At 40.0% G+C, this 21263-nt stretch overlaps 1 protein-coding gene across 1 annotated transcript; it reads left to right on the top strand.

The window, feature by feature from the left end:
* Window positions 1-1667: 1667 nt before the first annotated feature.
* Window positions 1668-20898, top strand: LOC125483375 (phospholipid-transporting ATPase IF-like). Its single transcript, XM_048598367.1, has 3 exons — window positions 1668-1767; window positions 2635-2800; window positions 20214-20898. The coding sequence occupies exons 2-3, from the start codon at window positions 2657-2659 to the stop codon at window positions 20478-20480; spliced, it is 411 nt and encodes a 136-aa protein (XP_048454324.1). The 5' UTR covers window positions 1668-1767; window positions 2635-2656; the 3' UTR covers window positions 20481-20898.
* The last annotated feature ends 365 nt before the right edge of the window (window positions 20899-21263 follow it).

The following is a 21263-nucleotide window of genomic DNA, read 5'->3' as shown; positions in this document are numbered from 1 at the left end:
CAGGAATTGTGCTGTGCACAAAGAGCTTGGGAGAAGTATAAATATACAGAGTAGACACCAACTGAACCTCTCAATTTGTTCCCTTGCTGTTCTCTTTTCCTCCATTTGTAGAGCTGGGATATTTTGCCTCACCAGTTCAGTACCTTTCCATCAATGAGCAAATGTGCCCTCAGCACTGTCTTGAGTAAAAATTGCACACAGCAAATCTGCTCCTTTATGTTGTCAAACCCCAGATCTCCTCCTCTTCCACTTGGAGCTTGCAAGTAGTCACGTCATATTAAAAAAAGACTGTCTGAACAGTGTAACAATTCCAGTAAAGCCCGAGGATCGGACCCCACTGAGGAAGAGCACTGACATGATCACTGGAACAAACAGGTCAAAGTAGAGAAACACAAAGATATGCAGGGAGAAATGGAACCAGAGACACAACAAGAGTTCTTTTTGTTGGCAGAGAGATCAGCAAATACAGCAAGAAATTCACTGAGAGAGGCATTATCCAAAAGAAACTCCACAATTCCAATCCATGCTGTAATGATTGCAGGACAAGCGACAAACACCTCCGCATTCCTTGCTTTCAAGAGATCCAAGGATTTCTGACCAGTTTTTAGAGGTTGGGATGGTGAATAGAGGCTCTGGGAAGAAGCATTGGATGAGAGGCAGGGGGAGAATGGGGCCCTGGGTAGAGGATGGGAGAACCTGGGGTAGTGGGTGAGTGTTGGCAGAGAATTGGACAATCAGTAAGGGTTGAGTGGAGAATGTGGCACTGGTCACCAGAAAAGCTGCTGTGTCTGGTTGAAGTTTTGCACCTTCCAAGGGAACTGAACTCATGTGCCCTCTTCCTCTCCAAGGCTTTGCCAAATTTTCTAGTGTAGTGTAGTGCCGAAAATTGACTGCACAGTGTTCCAGATGAGCTATGATCAGCCGATTGCCAAAGTTTAGCACAATTCCTTCTATTTGTAGAAAGCAGAGGATCCTACATGGCTTTCTTAACAATCCTGTCTGGGTACCCCACTTCCTTCAAAGATTTGTGTATAAATGCTTAAAGGTCTCAGCCTTTCAAATGGGATCATTTAATTTATATTGCCTCTCGTCTTCCTTGCCACAAAAATGTATTTCAGGTCACAGTTCTCTGCATTAAAATTTGCATGCCATATGCGTCTGAGATTTTATCAGCTGGTCTATGTGGCCTTGAAGCCTTTTATTAACCAAATTGTTTATCACATTGCTGACTTTGTGCCATCTGCTAACTTTTAAATTGCGCCTACGTTAATTTCCTTTATACATTCCTGTTATTGCAACCTATCCTGTTGTGTAATGGCAGGTCTGTTTCTAAAAAGAAATTTCTAAACTTTCCACAAGCCTGTCCCAAGTGGATTTGTTTAGCTTCTACTCAGTTAATTGTCACAAATTTCCCATCATGTTTTGTATTCCAACAGGTTTCTACTTCAGTCAACTACTTACTGAGTGAAGACGTGAAATGAAAACCTCATTAAAATTTAGTATTTCCTGAACTTAATTAGCTAAATGCTTTCTGATAAAGGAATATAGGCTGAATACAGAAATCTGTCTCTGTTCCTCTCCTTAACTACCCTAGTGTTTTGTGTCTCAAGTTCTGTCCTGGTGGTTGGCTGGTTATAAGTGTGTGATGTTTCTGTTTTCACAGCTTGCACTAGACACTCATCATTGGACGTGGGTAAACCACTTTGTAATATGGGGCTCGCTGCTCTTTTACATCATCTTTTCTTTCCTGTGGGGAGGTATTATCTGGTAAGTGTGTGTAAATACAGGCTGAAAGTGAAACAAAACCTTTGAATGAATGTTCCCCTCAATATAATGAATGTTTTCAGAAGAATAGAGAATAGGTTCACTTTAAAAAATAACGAAAGATATTTGTTTCATATAACTTCATTTCATCCCGAGATGTGAGATAACAACATGACAGGATTTCCATTTTTGGACTAAGTCTGAGAGAAGGAGAATTTCCAGGACGGAAACCGTTAGCTACCAACGTGAGGAAGGGAGCTGGATCTTGCGGCAACCAGGCAGCTGATTGGTTGCTGGTGAACTTTCTGTTGGGGGTCAGAAAGTTCTGTTGGCCAATCACAGGCTGGCAGCTCTTTAACCTCAGCCCCCTCCATGTACTCCCAGAATGGAGTTCCACTAGGAAAAGTGTTTTTTTGGGGTGAACAGGGTGGGAGATCTCTGGAGTTTGGGTTCAGAGAGGTGTGAGGAGATCTGAAGTCAGGGCAGAAGGTAAGCAATCAGCAGCCATCCCCCTGCTGTGCGACCAGTCCCATGGTCTTGTACAAATTGCTGCAGACCCCAACCCCATGCAAACTGAGAGATTGCCCACACGGGTTTATCAATCAGATTGGCTGACTTTTTCCCGTCTCGCGTTAGGCTTCTCTTTTATGTGTTTATGGGATGTGGATGTTGTTGGGCTGGGCCAACATTTATTGCCCCTCCGTTCTGAATTAACCTTGAGATGGTTGTGATGATGAGCTGCATTTTTGAATCGCTGCAGTTCTTGAGGGATAGGTTCAATTTATACTTTTAGATTAATTTCATCCTTTTGTCTTTGAATCATATTATTTTGCCTTTGCTTTTCCTTCATGATGTTTATTTTCTTCTCAGGCCTTTTCTGAATTACCAGAGAATGTACTATGTCTTCATGCAGATGCTTTCAACAGGGCCAGCCTGGTTAGGGATTATCCTGCTAATAACAATCAGCCTCCTTCCAGATGTAGTTAAAAAAGTGCTTTGCAGGCAACTTTGGCCAACAGCAACGGAAAAACTTCAGGTACCAGTAATGAACAGTGTATTGTGTCAAAAATTATCAGTAAAAAATATCAATTGCTATCCGAATGTGTAATACATTGCAATTGGCCATGATTGTATTGTTTTTTTATTCAGATAATAAGCAAAAAATAGGTTGTGGAGGAAATCTTGCTTTGCGTCTGACTAAATTCACAGTTGTTTGGTACACAATAGGTTGATTAACTGCAAAATTTAAAATGTGTACACATATATGGAATGAGATGTTACTTTTAGAATGACACAATCGCAGAAAAAAAATCCATGCATTCTGTGATTAGCAGATTTCTGCAGGTCAGGCAGTTCAGCTGCAAATTTCTACAGGTGTAATTTGGGCAGGTATGGGGTGAGAAATGGAATGGCATGCGGTGATACCAGATCTAAGCAGTAAAACTCAGATCCTGAGTGCTTCCTCTGAGGGAAGTATGGAGTGGACAGTAGCTTCACTTGCCATTAGAATTCTGGTGCCTAAAAAGGCAAAGGGCCAGTAAGTAACATCTGCTGTTTCTGTTTCTGTCCCAAATGAATTGTGTGCCAGCAATACACTGGTTGTCATTTGTGTGAAGCAAAAGGTAGTGTTCCAAACTGAGGTTAAGCCCTTGAAGTTACATAGCTATATTGAGGACCTGATTCTTTTTTAAAAATTTTTTATTCATTTGTGGGATGTGGGCATCGCTGGCTGGGCCAGCATTTGTTTCCATGGAGAAGGTGGTGCTAAACTGCCTTCTTGAACCCCTCCTGTTTTTGGGGTGTGGGATCATCTCGATTTCTTAAAATAGTCTTTAAAAGTAGGTTCAAATGCAGAGTGGAATTTAAACACCTATAGTTAAACTCTCCCTTTTAATTTTGTGTATTTTGATCCCTAACTTCAGCAATTAAAGAAACCCAATATATTTGCTGCATATATTTTCTAATATATTTATTAGAAATAACATTTCCTTCAATCTTAATTTACAGGATAGACTTCTTGCCTCACATATTGTTTCCATTATACTACTGCCTTTTATCCAGTGCTGTAGCTGCAGGTTTTACATCTGCTGGACTGCTGATGTTGTTCATGATTTTGCTATGCCACTCTCTGTTCAACTCTTGTGACCATTAACTTTGTCCTACTCTGCATTTCGCTTTCTGATCTTCCTCACCATTCTGGACTGGTATTTCATGTTGCCCAACAACTTAGTTGCCTCTCCAGGCTTCCTGAATTATTCAGCTCCTTAGTCTTTGGTATTCCAGGCTCCTGATTTTCATGCCTGCACCTCTGCTTATCTCCATTTTAAACAGATATTGCCACTTGTAGCTTTGATGAACCTAGACTTACCTGCACTAGATCAGTTGTCACTGTTTATTGGTTATCTTGTTGCTCCTCTTATTTGCTGTCTGAATACGACTAGTTTCGAAATGTCTTTGCTACTTTACTCTCTCCAAACTGGACCTCACATCTTATGGCAGATCATTCAGCAGCTTGAAGCAACAACTTACGAATCATTTTCACAACTCCTGATCTCCCATTTTTACTGGGGATTCTTTTGTACCCTATTATTGCTCCCTTCAGCTTAAGAACTTGTCTTATTTAAATCTCTGTTATTTGGGAAAAGGTTCCCTTTTGTATCTCACTTTGCCAGTGAACTACCTATTTTTATTTTCCTTCCTCCAGTCTATCTTGGAATCTGTTCATTGTGAAAGCTAACATTCCCTTAATGAGCCAGAAAGCCCAAATGTCATATCTGCCTCTCTATAGCCATCTCATTCAACATGATTGCTCATCTCTTCAAAAACCTTTTCGTGCCAGTTACTCAACCCATTACCCAAGGATTCCCAAAAACTCTGCTACCAGATCTACAAAGTCTTGCTTTCTGTCAAGAATGATCACTCAATCATATACAATGTGCTTCCTGTCCATGATGGCACTGATATGTTCTTTATTGGATGACTCCACAGTGTTGGGCATGATCAGCCAAGTTCTTCGGTCCCTCTCCTTCGTTATTCAGTTCCATGGGAGCACCCTCATAGTTACTGGTCTTACTTATTGCTCATCAGAGCGTCTTCAGCATTATATTCCCTTCCCATCCCACAGCATCAACTCAGGAGTTTCCCATCAACCTCTCTTTGCCATGCCACTACCCCCTACCACCCTTTCTTGTATCTTTATCCATTCATGGGAATCTGATCTTCATTGACATGGCCAGCACTTGTTTTCTATCCGAATTGTACTTGAGAAGCTGACAGTGAACGATGAAGCTGACAATGAAGCCTTGGACCATTACACTGATGTGGTAGAGGTAACAGTGTTGTTAGACAGGGGAATTGCTGCATTTTGACTCATTTAGGCAAGTGGGAAATGTTCCATCACATACTTGACCTGTGCCTTTGCAGATGATGAAAAAGCCATGGGCCTAGACAGAAGTTACTCACTACAAAATACCCAGCTTCTGTCCTGCTTTTGTATCCACTGTGTTGATGTAGCTGGACCAGTAAAATTTTTGATCAATAATAAACCCCCAGCATGTTGATGGTTGGGAATTTAACAAAGTTAAGACCATTCAATGTCAAAAGGATACTGTTAGATTCTCTCTGGTTGGAGATGACGCTGCTATTGGATTGCCTTGCCATCGGATTTGGAGGATGGTATGAAGCCAACTTACAGCTAATTTGTTTCAGAGATAGTAGGAACTGCAGATGCTGGAGAATCTGAGATGAACCTTCCTGCTCCTCTGATGCTGCTTGGCCTGCTGTGTTCATCCAGCTCTACACCTTGTTATCTCAGATTCTCCAGCATCTGCAGTTCCTACTATCTCTGAAACAATTTTAACCCCACTGCGAAGCCGAAGAAGGGTCTAGGCCCGAAACGTCAGCCTTCCTGCACCTCTGATGCTGCTTGGCCTGCTGTGTTCATCCAGCTCTACACCTTGTTATTACAGCTAATTTGCCCAGCTTCGCTCAAAACCAGATCTTCACATGTTCATTTGCCTGACATCAGGATCCAAAAGCAACCACTCTACTTGGAACTAGGTTGTGGCAAGAGGCTCGCAGGAAGGTTACGGACACAACTTGGGGATATTTTCAAAACATCCCTAAACAGTCATCTCCCCATTGGCTCACGGGAGATGGTGATGTGATCCACCAAAGTTAAGAAGGCTGGTTTGGGATGGCACCAGTAGCATTGAGAGACTTTGATAGGAACATGCAGAGAGGAAATCAGGGCACTACAGGGAGCACATAACCCTCCTATCAATGCAGTACACACCTTTTGAGAACCACATGCCATGCTTGTAACGAAGTGTGTACATCATACTTATCATCCATCTCAGAACCTGTCAAAGCAGAATGGATGATTATTACTCGGCACTTACGGGATACAAATGTTACTTGCTATTTAACAGCCTGTCCTGGATAATATCCTGATTTTGCAGCATGCAGGCATGGAAAGATTTTGCAGAGGCACATTTTGGCCATGCACTGGGTACGTTTCATCCATGCATAAACAGATTTTATATATTCAGAATGTTTTTGTCATATGCAGGCACATTTCACAGTCTACATTTTGCCCAATGTAGCAGCCATGTTTCAGCCATACACAGGTGAGTTTTAGTCATGCATACACAGATCCCAGCTGCATTTGGGTACTTTCCAGCCATGTACAGGCATGTTTCACAGTATTCAGACTCCTTTCAGCCAGGCAATGCCAAGTTTCAATGATGATTTCATCCTATGCATTTTATTGTGCACAGGCACATTTTTTCTTTTAACCCTGATGTCTGCAGTGTTCAAATTTTTGAGTTTCTGTTTTACCCAATGGTTTTGAGTGAATCGGGGCGCATTTCATTACATGATCTCTTTCTCACAGGAAGTGAAATGCTTTGTTTTTAAAGATCTGTTTCTTTGAATGTGCATTTTACCTAAAGTTATCTCTAAAACACATATATACGTTTCATGTATTCATCTTGGTAACAGTTAAGTTTGTCAAGCAATTGTGAATGGATTTCTGCACGTGTTAAAGGTTTCTTTGTATGTTGTTCACATCTTTGAACATGCACTGTGCATGGCTTTCAATATGCACTGTGCACAACTTTCAGCATGTGCTGTTTGTACACATTTTTAATATACACTGTGCATGACTATTGGAATGCGCTGTACATGGCTTTCAGCATGTGCTGTGTATACACAGCTTTCAAAGTGAGCTGTGCACAGCTTTCAACATGCACTGTGCATGGCTTTTGGCGTGCGCTGTGCATGGCTTTCGGCGTGCGCTGTGCACAACTATCAGCGTGCACTGTGTGCGGTTTTCAGGATGCGCTGTGCACGACTATCAGCATGTGCTGTTCATTACTATCAGCGAGCGCTGTTGATGACTATGGGCGTGCACTGTGCACGGTTTTCAGGATGCGCTGTGCATGGATCTCGGCATGTGCTTTGCACGACTATCAGCATGTGCTGTTCATTACAATCAGCAAGCGCTGTTCACGACTATTGGTGTGTGCTGTGCACGGTTTTCAGGATGCGCTGTTCACGACTATCGATATGCACTGTTCACGACTATCGACATGCGCTGTGCATGACTATCGGCACGGGCTGTGCATGGCTATCAGCACGCGCTGTTGCACGGCTTTCAGCACACGTTGTGCCTGGTTTTCAGATGTGTTGTATGCACAGTTTCTAGCATGCACTGCGCACAGGTTTCTGTATATATTGTACACAGCTTTCTCTATATGTTGCCTTTAACCAGATTAATCCTTGTGTTTCTCTCTCCTTTTGCCCTACATCTGCTGTTCCTGAATATTCATCCTTCGCTGTTTGTAAATGAATATTGGGCTCCCATGTCCTACTTTCAACTGGAAAAAACACAGACCAAGCGAAAGTATATTTCAGCTGAACAGTCCACCATCTTTATGCTTTCCCAGACATCCAGTAGTCTAAGTTTCTAATGGAAAAAAGGTGATACTTCTTCCCTCTATTTTTAACATGCGTGAGAGTTGGATTTTCCATATCATTGTGGTTACTACTATCAGTGGATATTTAGAAGTATAAAAGACAATCCCTTTAAAGGAGGCTATCTGGAAAATAAATTGACGAGAGCCAAGGTTTCCAATTACATTTCATTCTGTCCATAAGTAAATCAAATGGGTAACCTTTGACCTTGGTTTGAGAATCTATGGGTCATGTGAGGTTATGCAGTTTCTAGAAAAGAGGTAGAAGCTGCTGAACTTAACGTTCTCACTTGGTTGAAGGAAAATTCCTAGGAATTGATTCCAAATGGTGCACTTAGAGGAAGATAAATGGTTGCTAAAAGAATAGGTTCAAGGTTCTGTTCTAAGGTAGTGGTGGCAGGCTTTTTCCTTGCATTGCTGTAGTCCTTGTGCAAATGGGCTTCAGCAGTGGAAAGGTCGTTACAGATTATTGTCTGTATTACTGTGGTAGCACAGTGTTGCACATGACTTCTCAATATTCTGTTTTGTGGAGATGATGGATTAGTATGAGCTTTTTGCTTTTTTGTTTCTTTGTAATAGTAGCTATTAAATCAAGCAATCCTGGAGATACTATATACAGAAGACAACAGTAGAAATAAGTTAGCTGATAGTCCATTTGTAGATCAGGAGTGTTAGGACCTATAACGGGTTCCTTGAACTTCATTATTTCCCAGAATCTTCCAGAGAATTTGTTAAAATCTTTGCTTTCTCTAAAAGAAATCTGTAACTGCTAATAAGTGCAGAATCTGATTATCCTACCTTTCCCACTCCCGAGTTTCATGTTCTTCTACTCTCTATTTTCACACTTGAAATTTGCACAGGAACAGAACAAATAGAAACTACAGTAGGACACATGGCCAGCACAGCCAGTTATGTCAGTGAACAAGATCATAGCTGACCTCCCCACTACACCCCCGCCCCACCCACCACCTTCCAAATTCTGTTCTACTTTCCTTTCTGAATCCCAGATCCTATACTCCATGATATCCCCACCACCCAAAAATCTAGCAACATCAACTTTGAATATGCTCATTGAATGCACAACCATTGCTTTCTAGGTAAGAATACCAAAGATTCACAGCCTCTCTGAATAAAGAAATTTCTCTTCATCTAGATTCTAATTGACCAATCAGCACATTTTAGCAAGATGTGAGCCACTATTCTACAGAGACCAACCACAGGAATCAACATATCAGCACCTACTCTGTCTAGCTGATTCAGAATGTTACGTGTTTCATTAAGACCACCTCGCATTCTTCAAAAGTCGAGAAAGTTTAGGCCTGGTTTACTCAACCTCTCACTCTGGATAATTCTCTCATCCTAGGAGCAAAACTAGTGAACCTGCCTGCAAGGCAGGTATATTCCTCCTTAAATCTTGAACCCGTAATTATGGAGAGTACCCCAAGTGTGGTCTCCCCAAAGCCTTATACAGCTGTAGAAAGACTTTGTTGCTCTTATGCTCCTGTCCAGCCACAATAAAAGCCAATATATCACTCTTTTCCGAATTGTCTTCATGCTAACTTTGTGTTTCTTGTATGAGTACATCCAAGTCTCTGCAAACTCCTTTAAAAATTTTTTCTCCTATTATTAAAGAAGTGACTAACCTCGCATTTCACCACATTTTATTCACCTGCTAAATTTTACTTGCTTATTTAGCCTTTTAAATCTCTTTGTATCTTCCTTATATTTCACAGATTACACCCCAGCTAGCTTTCAACTAAGAAGGTACCAAGAACTGCAGATGCTGGAGTCACAGACAACACAGTGTGAAGCTGGAGGAACTGTTCTGAAGAAGGGTCCCAACCCAAAATGTCGACTTTCCTACTCCTCTGATGCTGCTTGACATGCCGCGTTCCTCCAGCTCCACACTGTGTTGACGAGCTTTCAACCAACTTGGGAGTATTACTCTCAGTTTCTTCATCTAAGTTATAAATAGAGATTGCAAATAATTGAGGCCTCAGATTTGATCCTGGTGGCACGCCACTAGTGATGGCTTACAACTTGAAAATGTCCCATTCGTGCCTACATGCTGCTTCCTGTTATTAACAAATGCTCCATCCATGTTAATATACCCAGCCCCAAATCTATGCAAACTTATTTTGCAAATTAACCTTTTGTGCGACTGTATAGAATACCTCTGAAAATACCTTTGAATACCTTTTTATCAACTTTTTGGTCACCCCTTGTTAATTTATAAAAACTTTGAAAATTCAAACATACTGTTTTTATTGGCTCCCCTTTATCTGACCTGGTAGTTACAAACTCAGTAATCTTCAACACCTTTGTCAAACATGATTTATCTTTTCTAAATCCATTGTTGATTTTGATTGGCCATACTTTGATTTTCTAAATCAATTGTTAAAACATCCTTGATAATAGATTCAAGCATTTTCTCGATAACAGACCAATGTGATTTTAATTTGCCTCTCGTTCCATGTTTAATCTTTCCTTCTGTTCCTAACTGGTGGTGCTACATTTGCTAGCTTCCAAATGCTGAGCGAGAATCTAGGCAATTTTGGAATATCATAACCAATGCATCCACTTTCTCTATAGCTTTCTCCTTTCAAACTTTGGGATTTAAAATCCCAGATCTTCATCAATTGTCAGCATTTAGTCCCATAGTTTTCTCCAACAACTTTTTTCTGCTAATATTGATTACTTTAAGTACTTCACTTTTATTGACTTCTTGGTTGCCCTTCATTTTCTGCTAAATAGTTTTATGTCTGTCATTTCCTATTACCCTCTAAATAATTTGTGTCTTTCATTTCCTATTCCCTGTGATAATCTATTGTCTATGCCTCAAAGGGACAAAAATTTATTTTACCTCATATTGTAATTTTTAAGACATATAAAAACTCTTAAAATGCATTTTATATTCATAATTAGTTTCTTTCACTTTGTTTTTCTTTTTATCAACTTTTTGGTCACCCCTTGTTAATTTCTAAAACTTTCCAAATCTTCAGGCTTACTCTATTCCTCCTGATGTTATAAGTATCTTATTTTAAAACTATCCCATCTTCAAATTCCCAAGTAAGGCAGGGATCAATCTTTCTCTATAAGCATTTTTACTTGAATATATTTTTTGAATGTTGTGAATTGTTTCTTTAAAAGTTTCTAACTGTTCCTTTTCGATTTTTTACACTATTAATCACCCCCATTTTCCCCTTTGTTGTTTAGGTTAAACTTTGTTTAGATTAAAGATTCTTCTTTTCGAGTATGTTATTTTGCTCTGAAACATTTTATGGAATTATGCAATTTATTATCACCTTTCCCAGAGGATCGCTTGCTATGAAATTACTTATTGACTCTGACCAGTTATACAGTACTATATCTAAAATAGCTTTATTCTTCTTTAGTTTGATATAGTTTAGAGTTTTAAGAAGCTGTCATAGAAGCAGTCTGTAGGATCATCTGTCAGATTAAGTGCATTCATTTGAATTATCCAGTCCCTCAAGATTATTACATGGCCTTTGTTGCAACCTCTGATTATTTCTTGCCTATGCTTTGTACACTGGTATAACAAAGTAAGGAAGCAAAAACTACTCCAAGCAGTGTTTTCTAATCCATATTGTTTCTCATCTACATCCATGTTCAGTTTATTTCCTTATATTCTGAGCCAAAGTCCTTTCTTATTACTGTCCTAATCAGGGCTATTGTACCTCATATTCAATCGTAACAGTTTTTTGAAATGTTTTACACTCTGGAATATTTATTTCCCAGCCTTGGTCACGTTGTGACTATAGTTTTCCAATGAAGATTATATCAGCCTATGTATCTTTATTTGTACTTCCCACTCCCAGAAAGGTACTAATTTTTATTTAAACTATATTCTCTTATTTAATTTACCTCTTAAAAGTGGGCATTTGCCAGAAATAAGCTGGCAGCTATTGACCACAGATTGTGTTTCCAAGGTACATTCATTGGTCAAAAACTAACTCATCATTTTCTTGGAAATTTCACGCTCTTGCATTTTGTAGACATTCCAGTAAAACCAACATCAAGGAACAGCAGATGAGATGTCTTCCTAGATGTCACCCAGTTGTGAAAACGGGGAAGGCTATTGAAACTCATTATGACTGAAATGGCACGAATAGCTCCACAATTATCTTTCACAGTACATAATAGTTTTGACCAGATGCATTGAAGCCATCTCTTTAACTGAATTGACTCATTTACGAACTCTTACGTGAAGGAAACTTATGGTTTCTGAATTATTTTGAGTATATAGCTCTGAACATTTTTGTCATACTGCATTTTAACATTCCAACTGACAGCAAACACCTCCAGGTTCACCTAAAGTCTCGTTCTAATTTTAACATCTCTCAAAACCATGAAATCCATGAAGATTACTGTATTTCACCTGAACCCATTCTACAAGAATCATAATGCTATGCTATCTGAGGTCCTATGAAAAGGAATTCTGGCAAAGCAGCCAACTTCAAGAAACTTCACTGCACATTGAGTTACTGGACTCCAATTCACGTGAATTGCTCCCCGTATCATCTTTCTAAATTAGTTGTGATTATAATCAGCTTTCTGCTTTCTCTCTTCTTTCTTCTTTGTATGCTTCTGCATGTCTATTGCAAATTATCACCAGGTTAAAAACTGGTATAAACTACCCTTTTGTTTCAACCCTAAATAGAGTTTGTTGTGGGTCTTTTAAAAATTGGACTTAACAAACAGCAGGTGTGAGAGGAACACATCATGTTATGTTTTGAAAAGAAGAAGTATTCATTATAAACAAATTAGAAATCACTTCTGTTATGGATAGAAGATGAACACCAAAAATAATTCAATTCACCTCTCAATTTTGTCTGTGACAATATAACTAGTTCTTCTAGTGCAATATGAATGCTTCATGCATGCTATTAAGAAACTTTAATTTTACTTTTTACCACTATTTTTTGCATAGACTTTATTTGTGCAGTATTACTGTCAAACCCTGCACCTTTCTGACCTCCTGATTGTAACAGAATGGTTACAAGACGGTTGGAGTCCATTTGGCCCTTAGTGCCCATGCTTGCTCTCTATAGAAGCAATTCACTGCTACCTTTCTCCCACTTTTTCACTGCAGCAAAGACCATAACAAATAGGAACAGGAATAGGCTGTTTTGCCCCTCAAGGTAGGTTGGCCGTTCAATAGGATCATGACAATCCAGCATTCCTCCTGTCCACTTCTTCCCTTTCCTGGTAACCCTTGATTCCCCTACTAAGCAAGAATCTATCTATCTTAGCCTTAAATATACATAAGGACTCTGCCCCCACAGCTCTCTGTGGTAAGGAGTTCCAATGGCTCTCAACCTTCTGAGAGAAGAAATCTATCTTCATCTCAGTCTTAAATTAATGCCTCTTTGTTCTACATCTGTGCTGTCTGGTCCTAGACTGTCTCATGAGGGGAAACATCCTCTCAGCATTTACCCTCTTAATCCTCTTAAGAATCCTATAGGTTGAGATCACCTCTCATTCTTCTAAATTCCAACTTTGCAAATTTTTCCCCATTTGTAACCAAATAATACACTGCTGCATTGTTCAGGTAACACTGAGTGATGTTTAGAGTTTTTTTTCATTTGGACCCTAACACCTCGAATTGTTTCAGGAGTACATCATTCCTAGTTATACATATTGTTGGTTCCAACATGGACCACAGCAACTGGATCCTTCCCCTTCTAAGTTCTTCTCTAGCCGTACAGAAGATAGCTAAAATCCTAGCATCAAACAGGCATGGTGTTGGAGCCCCCGGCTGCAGCTGCCGAGAATATTACCTATTTCCATCACAACACTGACTCCTGTCACTGTCACGTTCCTTTTCACTATTTCCCCACTCAATACTTTCTTATACTGCGCTGTCATGCATGTTTTCCCATCCATACTATAGTCCTTGTTATCACCTGTACAAGGAGCAAGTACCTTGTACATAGAGCTGAAGCTCCTTCATTACTACTTCCTGGATCTCCACAGCTGCTTAACTCTCAATCACTCTCCCCGTCTGACAACTATCCAAATTCAACCTAATCTAAGGGATGTAGTCATCTCCCAGGACACAGTGTCTAACTTTCCCCCTTCTTGAAACCCTGCAGTGTCTGCCTTTTACAGTTTCTTGGCCTGCTGCCATTGAAGGTTGAGTACCATATTGCAGGGGATTTTTCTTACATGAGATTCAAAGGAGGATAGGCCATTCATTCCGTTAGGCCGAAATTCATCACTCAATAAGATTATGCGTGATATTATTCTGGCCGTAACTCCATCTTGCGAACCGCCCTGAAAACTTCTGATACTCTTGTTAGTCAAGAATCTGTCCAACTCTACCTTAAAAATATTCAGCAATTCTGCTTTCACAACCGTGTTGAGAAAAACTTCCGAAGGCTTACAACACTGAGAAAAAAATTCTCCTCAACTGCATCTTAAATGGGCAATCCCTTATTTTCTGGCCAAGTCCTACTCGATTTTTATATGTTCCTGGTATCTCAGGTAAGGTTGTATCTCATACTTCTGAACTCCAAAGGATACAGACAGAAATATACCCAAACTTTCTTTAGATGAAAAGTAACACCCATACCAGGAATCAAGTAAATGAATCTCTTTCTGAACTGCTTCTCACATGTCTTCCTAAGGAGATCAAACAGTACTTCTGATGTGGTCTCACCAGTGCCATGTACAACTGTAGCATGACATCCCTGCTTTTATAGTTAATTCTCTTCGCAATAAGTAAATTAATTAGGTTTGCTTTTTAATCACTTGCTGTACCTACATACTATCTTTTTCACAGGGATCGTTCCCTCTGGGACACTCTAGTCCATTCCTCGAACACCAACACCAAGCACAAGCATGACCCCAACATTCCCATAGACACAGCGTCCTGCTTGCATGCCCACTTGTCTGTCCATGGCATACTGCAATGCTCCAGTAAATCACAGCGCAAACTGGAGGAATAACCTCTCATCTTCAGACTAGGCACTTTACAACCTTATGGACTTAATATTGAGTTCAACACCTTCAAATTGTGAACCCATTCCCATTCCTTCCTTTTCTTTTAGCTTCACTTGTGACATTGTCTGTCACCATGTCCTCTCTCTCCTTCCCCAGCCCAGTGGGACTGTCTGTTCTTTCCAAACTGGCAGTTAGACACACCGTTGTTCTGCCATTCTCACAGTCTGATCACTTAATCTGAACTATCAACACCGTTTCTCCCCCAGCACTCCGCCCTCCCTAAACACCCCCACCCAACTATTGCATTAAAGCTGCCCCCTCCACGCTTCACATCAATTCTGATGAAGAATCATCTAGACTCAAACGTTAGCTTGCTTTCTCTCCATGGATGCTGCCTGACCTGCTGTGATTTCCAGCATTTTTTTGTTTTCAGTTCAGGTTCCAGTATCTGCAGTAATTTGCTCCTACTATCTTTTTATGATTAATTTACCATAATACCCATATCTCCCTATGTGCTATCTTTTTGTGATTCATTTACCATAATATCCATATCCCTCTGAACTGCAAAATTCTTCAATCTCTCCCTATTCAAATAATATGCTGCTTTTCTATTCTTCTTGCCAAATTCGACAAGTTCACATTTTCCCACAGTATACACTGCCAGATGTTTGCCTGCTTACTTAACCTATGTGTATACCTTTGCAAGGTTCTTCTGTCCTCCTCAGAATTTACTTTCCTACTTGTTTTTATGTCACCAGCCAAATTAGCAACCATACAGTCAGTCCATTCATCAAATTCATTGAGACAAATTGTAAATAATTGAAGCTTATTGTTGATCCCTGTGGCACACAACTCACCACATCCTGTCAACTCATTTATGGCTACCCTGTGTTCCTTTTGGCTAACTGATTCTTTATCCATCCTAATATGTTACCTTACACCATGAGACCTTATTTTGTATTGTAACCTTTATTGTATCTTGTGGAATGCCTGCTGGAAATCCAAGTACAGCACATCTACAGGCTCCCCTTTATCCACATTGCTTGCAATTTGTCTGTCTCAAGCTCGAGCCATAAAGAAGGAAGGATGTCTCAATTCTGGGAATCTCCACCAGCAACTCAGAAATCAGCTACTTCACTCTTCAGTAATTGAGGGAATACCAAGAAGAAGCACACACCTAGGGATAAGAACATCATACTTCGTACCCTGACAAGAAGGACCCAGATTTTTAAAAAAACACAGAAACATGTGGTGCATTTTTGTACACATTGTGGTAGCAGTAAATTTGTGTGCATTGTCATTGTTTGGGGAAAGGTTTTTGAAGATTTTTTATGTGAAGTGATGAACAGGAATTGAGATTTTTGACAAGGAGATGGAACATAGGTGACCACACTGCAGTAGAATGACGCAGAAAGAAGAGATACCTGTTACTATGTAGTGTATTTTACATTCTCAACTGAACTAATGTACAAACCTGGGTCTTGCAGTAAAGATGAATTGTACGTAATATCTGCCAAAGGTAAGGAAGCATGTCATTCTTGATTCTGCGTCAGATGGTTATTGGTTCATGTCCCTTTCCAGAGATTTAAGCATGTAAGGTAGGCTTCAGTGTGGTGCTAAGGGAGTGATGCACTGTTGGTGTGCCATATTTTGTGTAAAGCATTGAATCATGGCCTCAACTGACCTCTCAGGTTGGGATAAAATATCCTTGAACCACTATTTGGGAGAGACCAGAAGAGTTCCGCTGAGTGTCTCAGCCAAGTTTTCTTTGTCCACCAACATCACTGTACACACTGTATATGGTAATTGCCACCTTGCTTTATGTTGATTAGCTGGTGTGCTTCCCTATTTACATCAATGACTACATTTTCACGGCTAAAGAAAGATGAATTTGTATATAATGTGCAGCTTGGGTAAAAAGAGATTTACTTTGTGTATAATGTGGAATTGGATACGGATGGGTATGGTGTGGGCTGCTCAGTCATGTAATTTGTGTGTAATTGTTTTGCAAATTATGCAATATTATTGGAGTTTCCTGGAAAAGGAATGGTTGGAGATTGAGTTGGAGTCATCGTTGAGGCACTGCAGTGAAAGAAAGTCTGTCTACACCAAATTTCCAGCATTCCATTGCAATTCCAGTGCTTATACTTCTTTTAACTGGAATACAGATCCAAGTTCAAGTGCTCTAATCTGGGTTAATAAATCAAATGCTTATTCACACTGAAGATTCAGTTTAAGAAAAATGAGCATTTAACTGTGATGTTAAAAAGAGAAACCCATTGTGGAGAATGTTTTCTCCTCTGTAACATAAACATCTTCTTGCTTTAAAAGGAGTTTCTCCTCATCATTGCAGGAGATGCTCAAAGATAAAGCTGGCAATGTAATAACAGGCTCTGAAAACAACGTACAACCACTCCTTTGGAGAATGCAACCAACAGCTGAGGCGTAATATAAAACGTTAGGTAATAGCCACACATTTTTTGGTCATATTTGATTTGCATTCTGCCTGCTTTTCTCTGCGTATTTTCCTTTTTATTCTTTGGTGTAAAAGGAGCTTAACCATATTCTGAGCAAATTGAAAGACCAACACCTCAAAAACTCAACTCTTGTAAAATTGCTCCATGTCTCTGGCAAAACTGTATCAGAAGAGTCCGAAGTTAATCTTGAATCCAGAAAAGCCACCTAGCCTGACAATAGGTTTCCGTGGGCCCTTGTAAATAGCAGCAAGTGCATGCGCTCCTGAATAGGCAATTGGTACAGGAGAGTTGGACCGGGCATTGTGGCCAACCATTTTCTACATTTGTAGTACTCCGCATTTGGTGATACATGTTAGGATCAGACCGCCAGAGAATGCATGTAGATGTTATCTGAGGGTTCAGGCTCAGGGCCTGGAATCCAAGAGTTCCAAAGTTTAATTGTTCTGACACCTCATAAACAAGGTAATGGAGTGTACATCCTTTGCATTTTGGGGACCAAGTAGCAGCAGGAGCAGACTAGTCTGCAGTTGAGTAAGATCACAGCTAATTTCTATCTCAATTCCATCTTCAAATTAAGGTGCTGTGCTTCTTTCTGCTTCCTGCTCCCTGTTTACTGTACTCACTATGTACTAACTTCACATAACATGAAATGTCATTAATCAGCAAAAGTGCCCTTTCACCAGCAATAGTAACTTTCAGTTTATTTGCTTGTTTCTCATCTTAGGCTACTGTTTAACTTGTGGGTTCATTTTTGTGTTTGGTTTTGATTCATGAAAGTCTGCTTTGTTTGTATAGGTAAGGATGTTCCTGGTTTTGCATTGTTGTTGTTGGCTCCCTCAGAAATAGTTTGGCGACAATCATACATAATCTTATGGTTGCAGGGAGGGATTCAGCAAGACAGGCAGTAAAAAGCAAATGGGGTGGGAATGTGGGTATGGCAGGGGCAGGGGCAAATGCATTGAACAGCTGTCTTCACCAGTAACATATCTTCAGAGAGGATTTCTCCTTCACTAAGCACATTGCCCCAGTCCTAGATATAATCTCAAATTCCATCCTGTGCTAGTGCTCTGTGTCACTTTTATTCAAATCAGACCTCCAGATTAAGACCTGACTATTGGGAGACAAAATATATAGTCTATGGATGTGGCTCTTGACTCCTGTCAGAAACCTGGACACAGGAACAGATCAGGCCCACACCGAAAGCCAAGCTGCCAGGAACATCATCGAGTAAGCAATCAGTGTGCTCAGCAATGATTCCTCTGCCTGTACCATCTGGGGGAGCTTTGCAACACACCCTTGAATGGGTTGCCAGATTTGTTGTCACTTGCTACTTGATCTACAGTTTTGCCACTATAATGGACCAGCCCTTACTGCCATTTGAATATCAAGAAATACAGAGGACGAGAGGGAGGAGAGGCAGTAGCCACCAGTGTCTCTACCTGCTAGAGCTTCCAGAGACCAGTTCATCAAGGAGCATTTCAATTAAATTACCCTGCTGTTCCCTACCACACCCATTGTCCCAGAATTTAGCATCCTCCAGTCTCTCCTTCCCTCACACTTCCATAATGTTCAGTTCCCCAAACTACCTATAATCTACCTGTCTCCTATACTCCCACAGTCTGCCTTTCCTAATATGCCAACAATCTCCCTTCCTCATTAGCCCCACAATCCCAGAATCACAGATTTGTTCAAGTGTGGCAGAAGGCTATTCATCCCATGTTATCTGCACAAACATTCTGATTAAGCACTTTTATCATTTTCCTGCTAGCTGCCTGTAACCCTGCGCATTCTTCCTTTTCAGCTAACAGTTTAATTCTCTTTGAAGGCATCAATTGACTCTACCTGCACACTTCAGACCTTAACCATTCACTATGTGAAGAAATTTTCCTCATGTCACTTTTGCTTCTTCTGCCAATCACTTTAAATTGTACCCTGTCATTCTAATTCTTTTCTAATTAGGAACAATTTCTCTCTATTTAGTCTGTCCATACCCTTCATAATTCTGAATACCTCTAGCAGATCTCCTCTCATTCTTCTTTGCAGAAGTTACGACTGTTTATGTTGCAGAAATCTATCTTGACAACTGCATCGCCTCATCACAAAAAGCATTCTCGTGAATCTTTTTTAAATTCTCTCTAATACTTTCACATCCTTCAGAAAGCATGGTGCCAAGAACTGGACACAGAATAGTGTGTAATATATATGTTTAACATCACCTGCGTGATTTTATATTCAATACCCCTATTAATGGAACCCAGGATACTAAATGCTTTATTAACCATCCTTTCAATCCATCTGGCAACCTTAAATGGCTTAAGCATGCACACACTAAGGTCCCTCTGTTCTTTAGAATTATCGTATATCATACCGTATTTTTTATATGGTGGTCTATGTTCTTCCAATTGTAATTAATCCCTTCATGTATCTATGTCCGTCCTCTGACCCTTCCGCCAACTTGTTTATGTCATTTTGAAGTTTGACACGGTCCTCTGAGTGCACAGTGCTTCCAAGTTTTGCATCATCTGCAAATTCTAAAACATTGCCATGTCCACCAAGGTCTATATAAATAAATATATGTACATATATTATATATATATGTGTGTGTGTGTATATATAATATATACATATATATATATATATATATATATGTAAGTAAAAGCAAGGACTCAAAACTGTCCCCTGGGGAATACCGCTTCTGATCTTGCTTCAACACTAAGCATTCGTTCATCCTCTTTGTTGCCTGTTACTCAGTAATTCCATATCCGTGTTGCTACTGCGTGTTTTATTCCATGAGCCATAACTTTACTCAACAGTCTGTTTTATGGCACTGTATCAACCAGTTCTTCTCCTTCTCTGTCTCTTCCCACAATCTTTCCTTCCCCGATCTCCCACTGTCTGCCTTTCCACAATACTCACAGTCTTGCATTCTCCATAGCACTCAAAATCCAATAGTCTATAATTGTGAATTGGATAATTTCCAACTGTAATTTTGTTTGTGATAAAGTTAATAACCGCTTTTGTTTGGTGGCAGGATATTCTTAGGCAGATCAAGAAGGATCGTGTATCAGAATTCAGCCCACTGGCTCCTCCTCAGAGTTCCACCTACACAAATAACATCTACCGGCGCCATCAACAAACAAAGTCTGTCTCTACTCCAGATTCCAGGAAGATGACACATACGTATTGGGCAGAGGATGATTATTATAATAACCCATCACTATTTGACTATTCTGGTAACCATTGTCCATCCGATGCTCGCTACATTTTTGTTCCATCAGGTTTGGAAACTACAGTCTAGCCTACAGAACTTTACATTTGAATCCTGTGGTTTTGAGTTTAATGACTCCAGTTTTCGAAAGATTGCTGTACTTAAAAACTTAAGAAATCTTTCTGGACTCCAACATTGCAAGTATCCATTGAGAACTTGAATAAGACTTCCTGCATTCTTCCTGGGCAGCGAGTCCCATGTGCTGAACTGAAAGTTAAGGCACAGTCTGGTACTGTGTGGCTGGTACTACTACATAACTTTACTGTATTCCTTATGATGCTGCTTTGTCATCTGGTAATACTAAAACTGTGTGACATCCAGTAAAGCGATCATCAAACTATTAGCAAGGCAGCATCGACAAAAGGAAAATCTGCCAGCAATCGATGTGTATACTGATGTTACTTTATATTCTGTTCCTTTAATAAAGCTTCCTACATTTAACTTTTAACTTTTAACTTAACATTTAACTTAACGGTTCATAAACAATACTTCAAAAGATATACTTCACTTTGTTTACCTATTGTAACTGGTTCACATCAATACCAGGTAAAATTTATAAATTTACTGGACCCTTGTGCAAACTTTAACCTGTCTGTTAGAACAGATTAACAGCATTGTGGCTTATTGCCCATTTCTACTAGAATTGAATAGGCCAGCACTGCACTCGGTAGCTAACATGCTGGCCAGGAGGCTTGTGAATTCGTGCAAACTGGACACTATCTAACTTGGACCTGAATATTCTATTTGTGTTGGCTTTCTATCAGGTTGAGCCTCTGTGGTAAGCAGAAACTTTTTTTGGGTGGGGAAGAAATA

Source organism: Rhincodon typus, chromosome 6 (genome assembly GCF_021869965.1).
Source record: "Rhincodon typus isolate 14 chromosome 6, sRhiTyp1.1, whole genome shotgun sequence".
In the NCBI taxonomy this organism is placed as follows: domain Eukaryota; kingdom Metazoa; phylum Chordata; class Chondrichthyes; order Orectolobiformes; family Rhincodontidae; genus Rhincodon; species Rhincodon typus.
The sequence above is the reverse complement of the archived record's forward strand: the minus strand, read 5'-3'. Positions and strand labels throughout refer to the sequence as shown.

What these genes read in the sequence shown, in the direction of transcription:
- LOC125483375 (XM_048598367.1), top strand. Translation starts at nt 2,657, where the DNA reads ATGTACTATGTCTTCATGCAGATGCTTTCAACAGGGCCAGCCTGGTTA. An exon ending in CAGCAACGGAAAAACTTCAG is followed by an intron (nt 2,801 to 20,213) that starts GTACCAGTAATG and finishes GTTTGGTGGCAG; the next exon opens with GATATTCTTAGGCAGATCAA.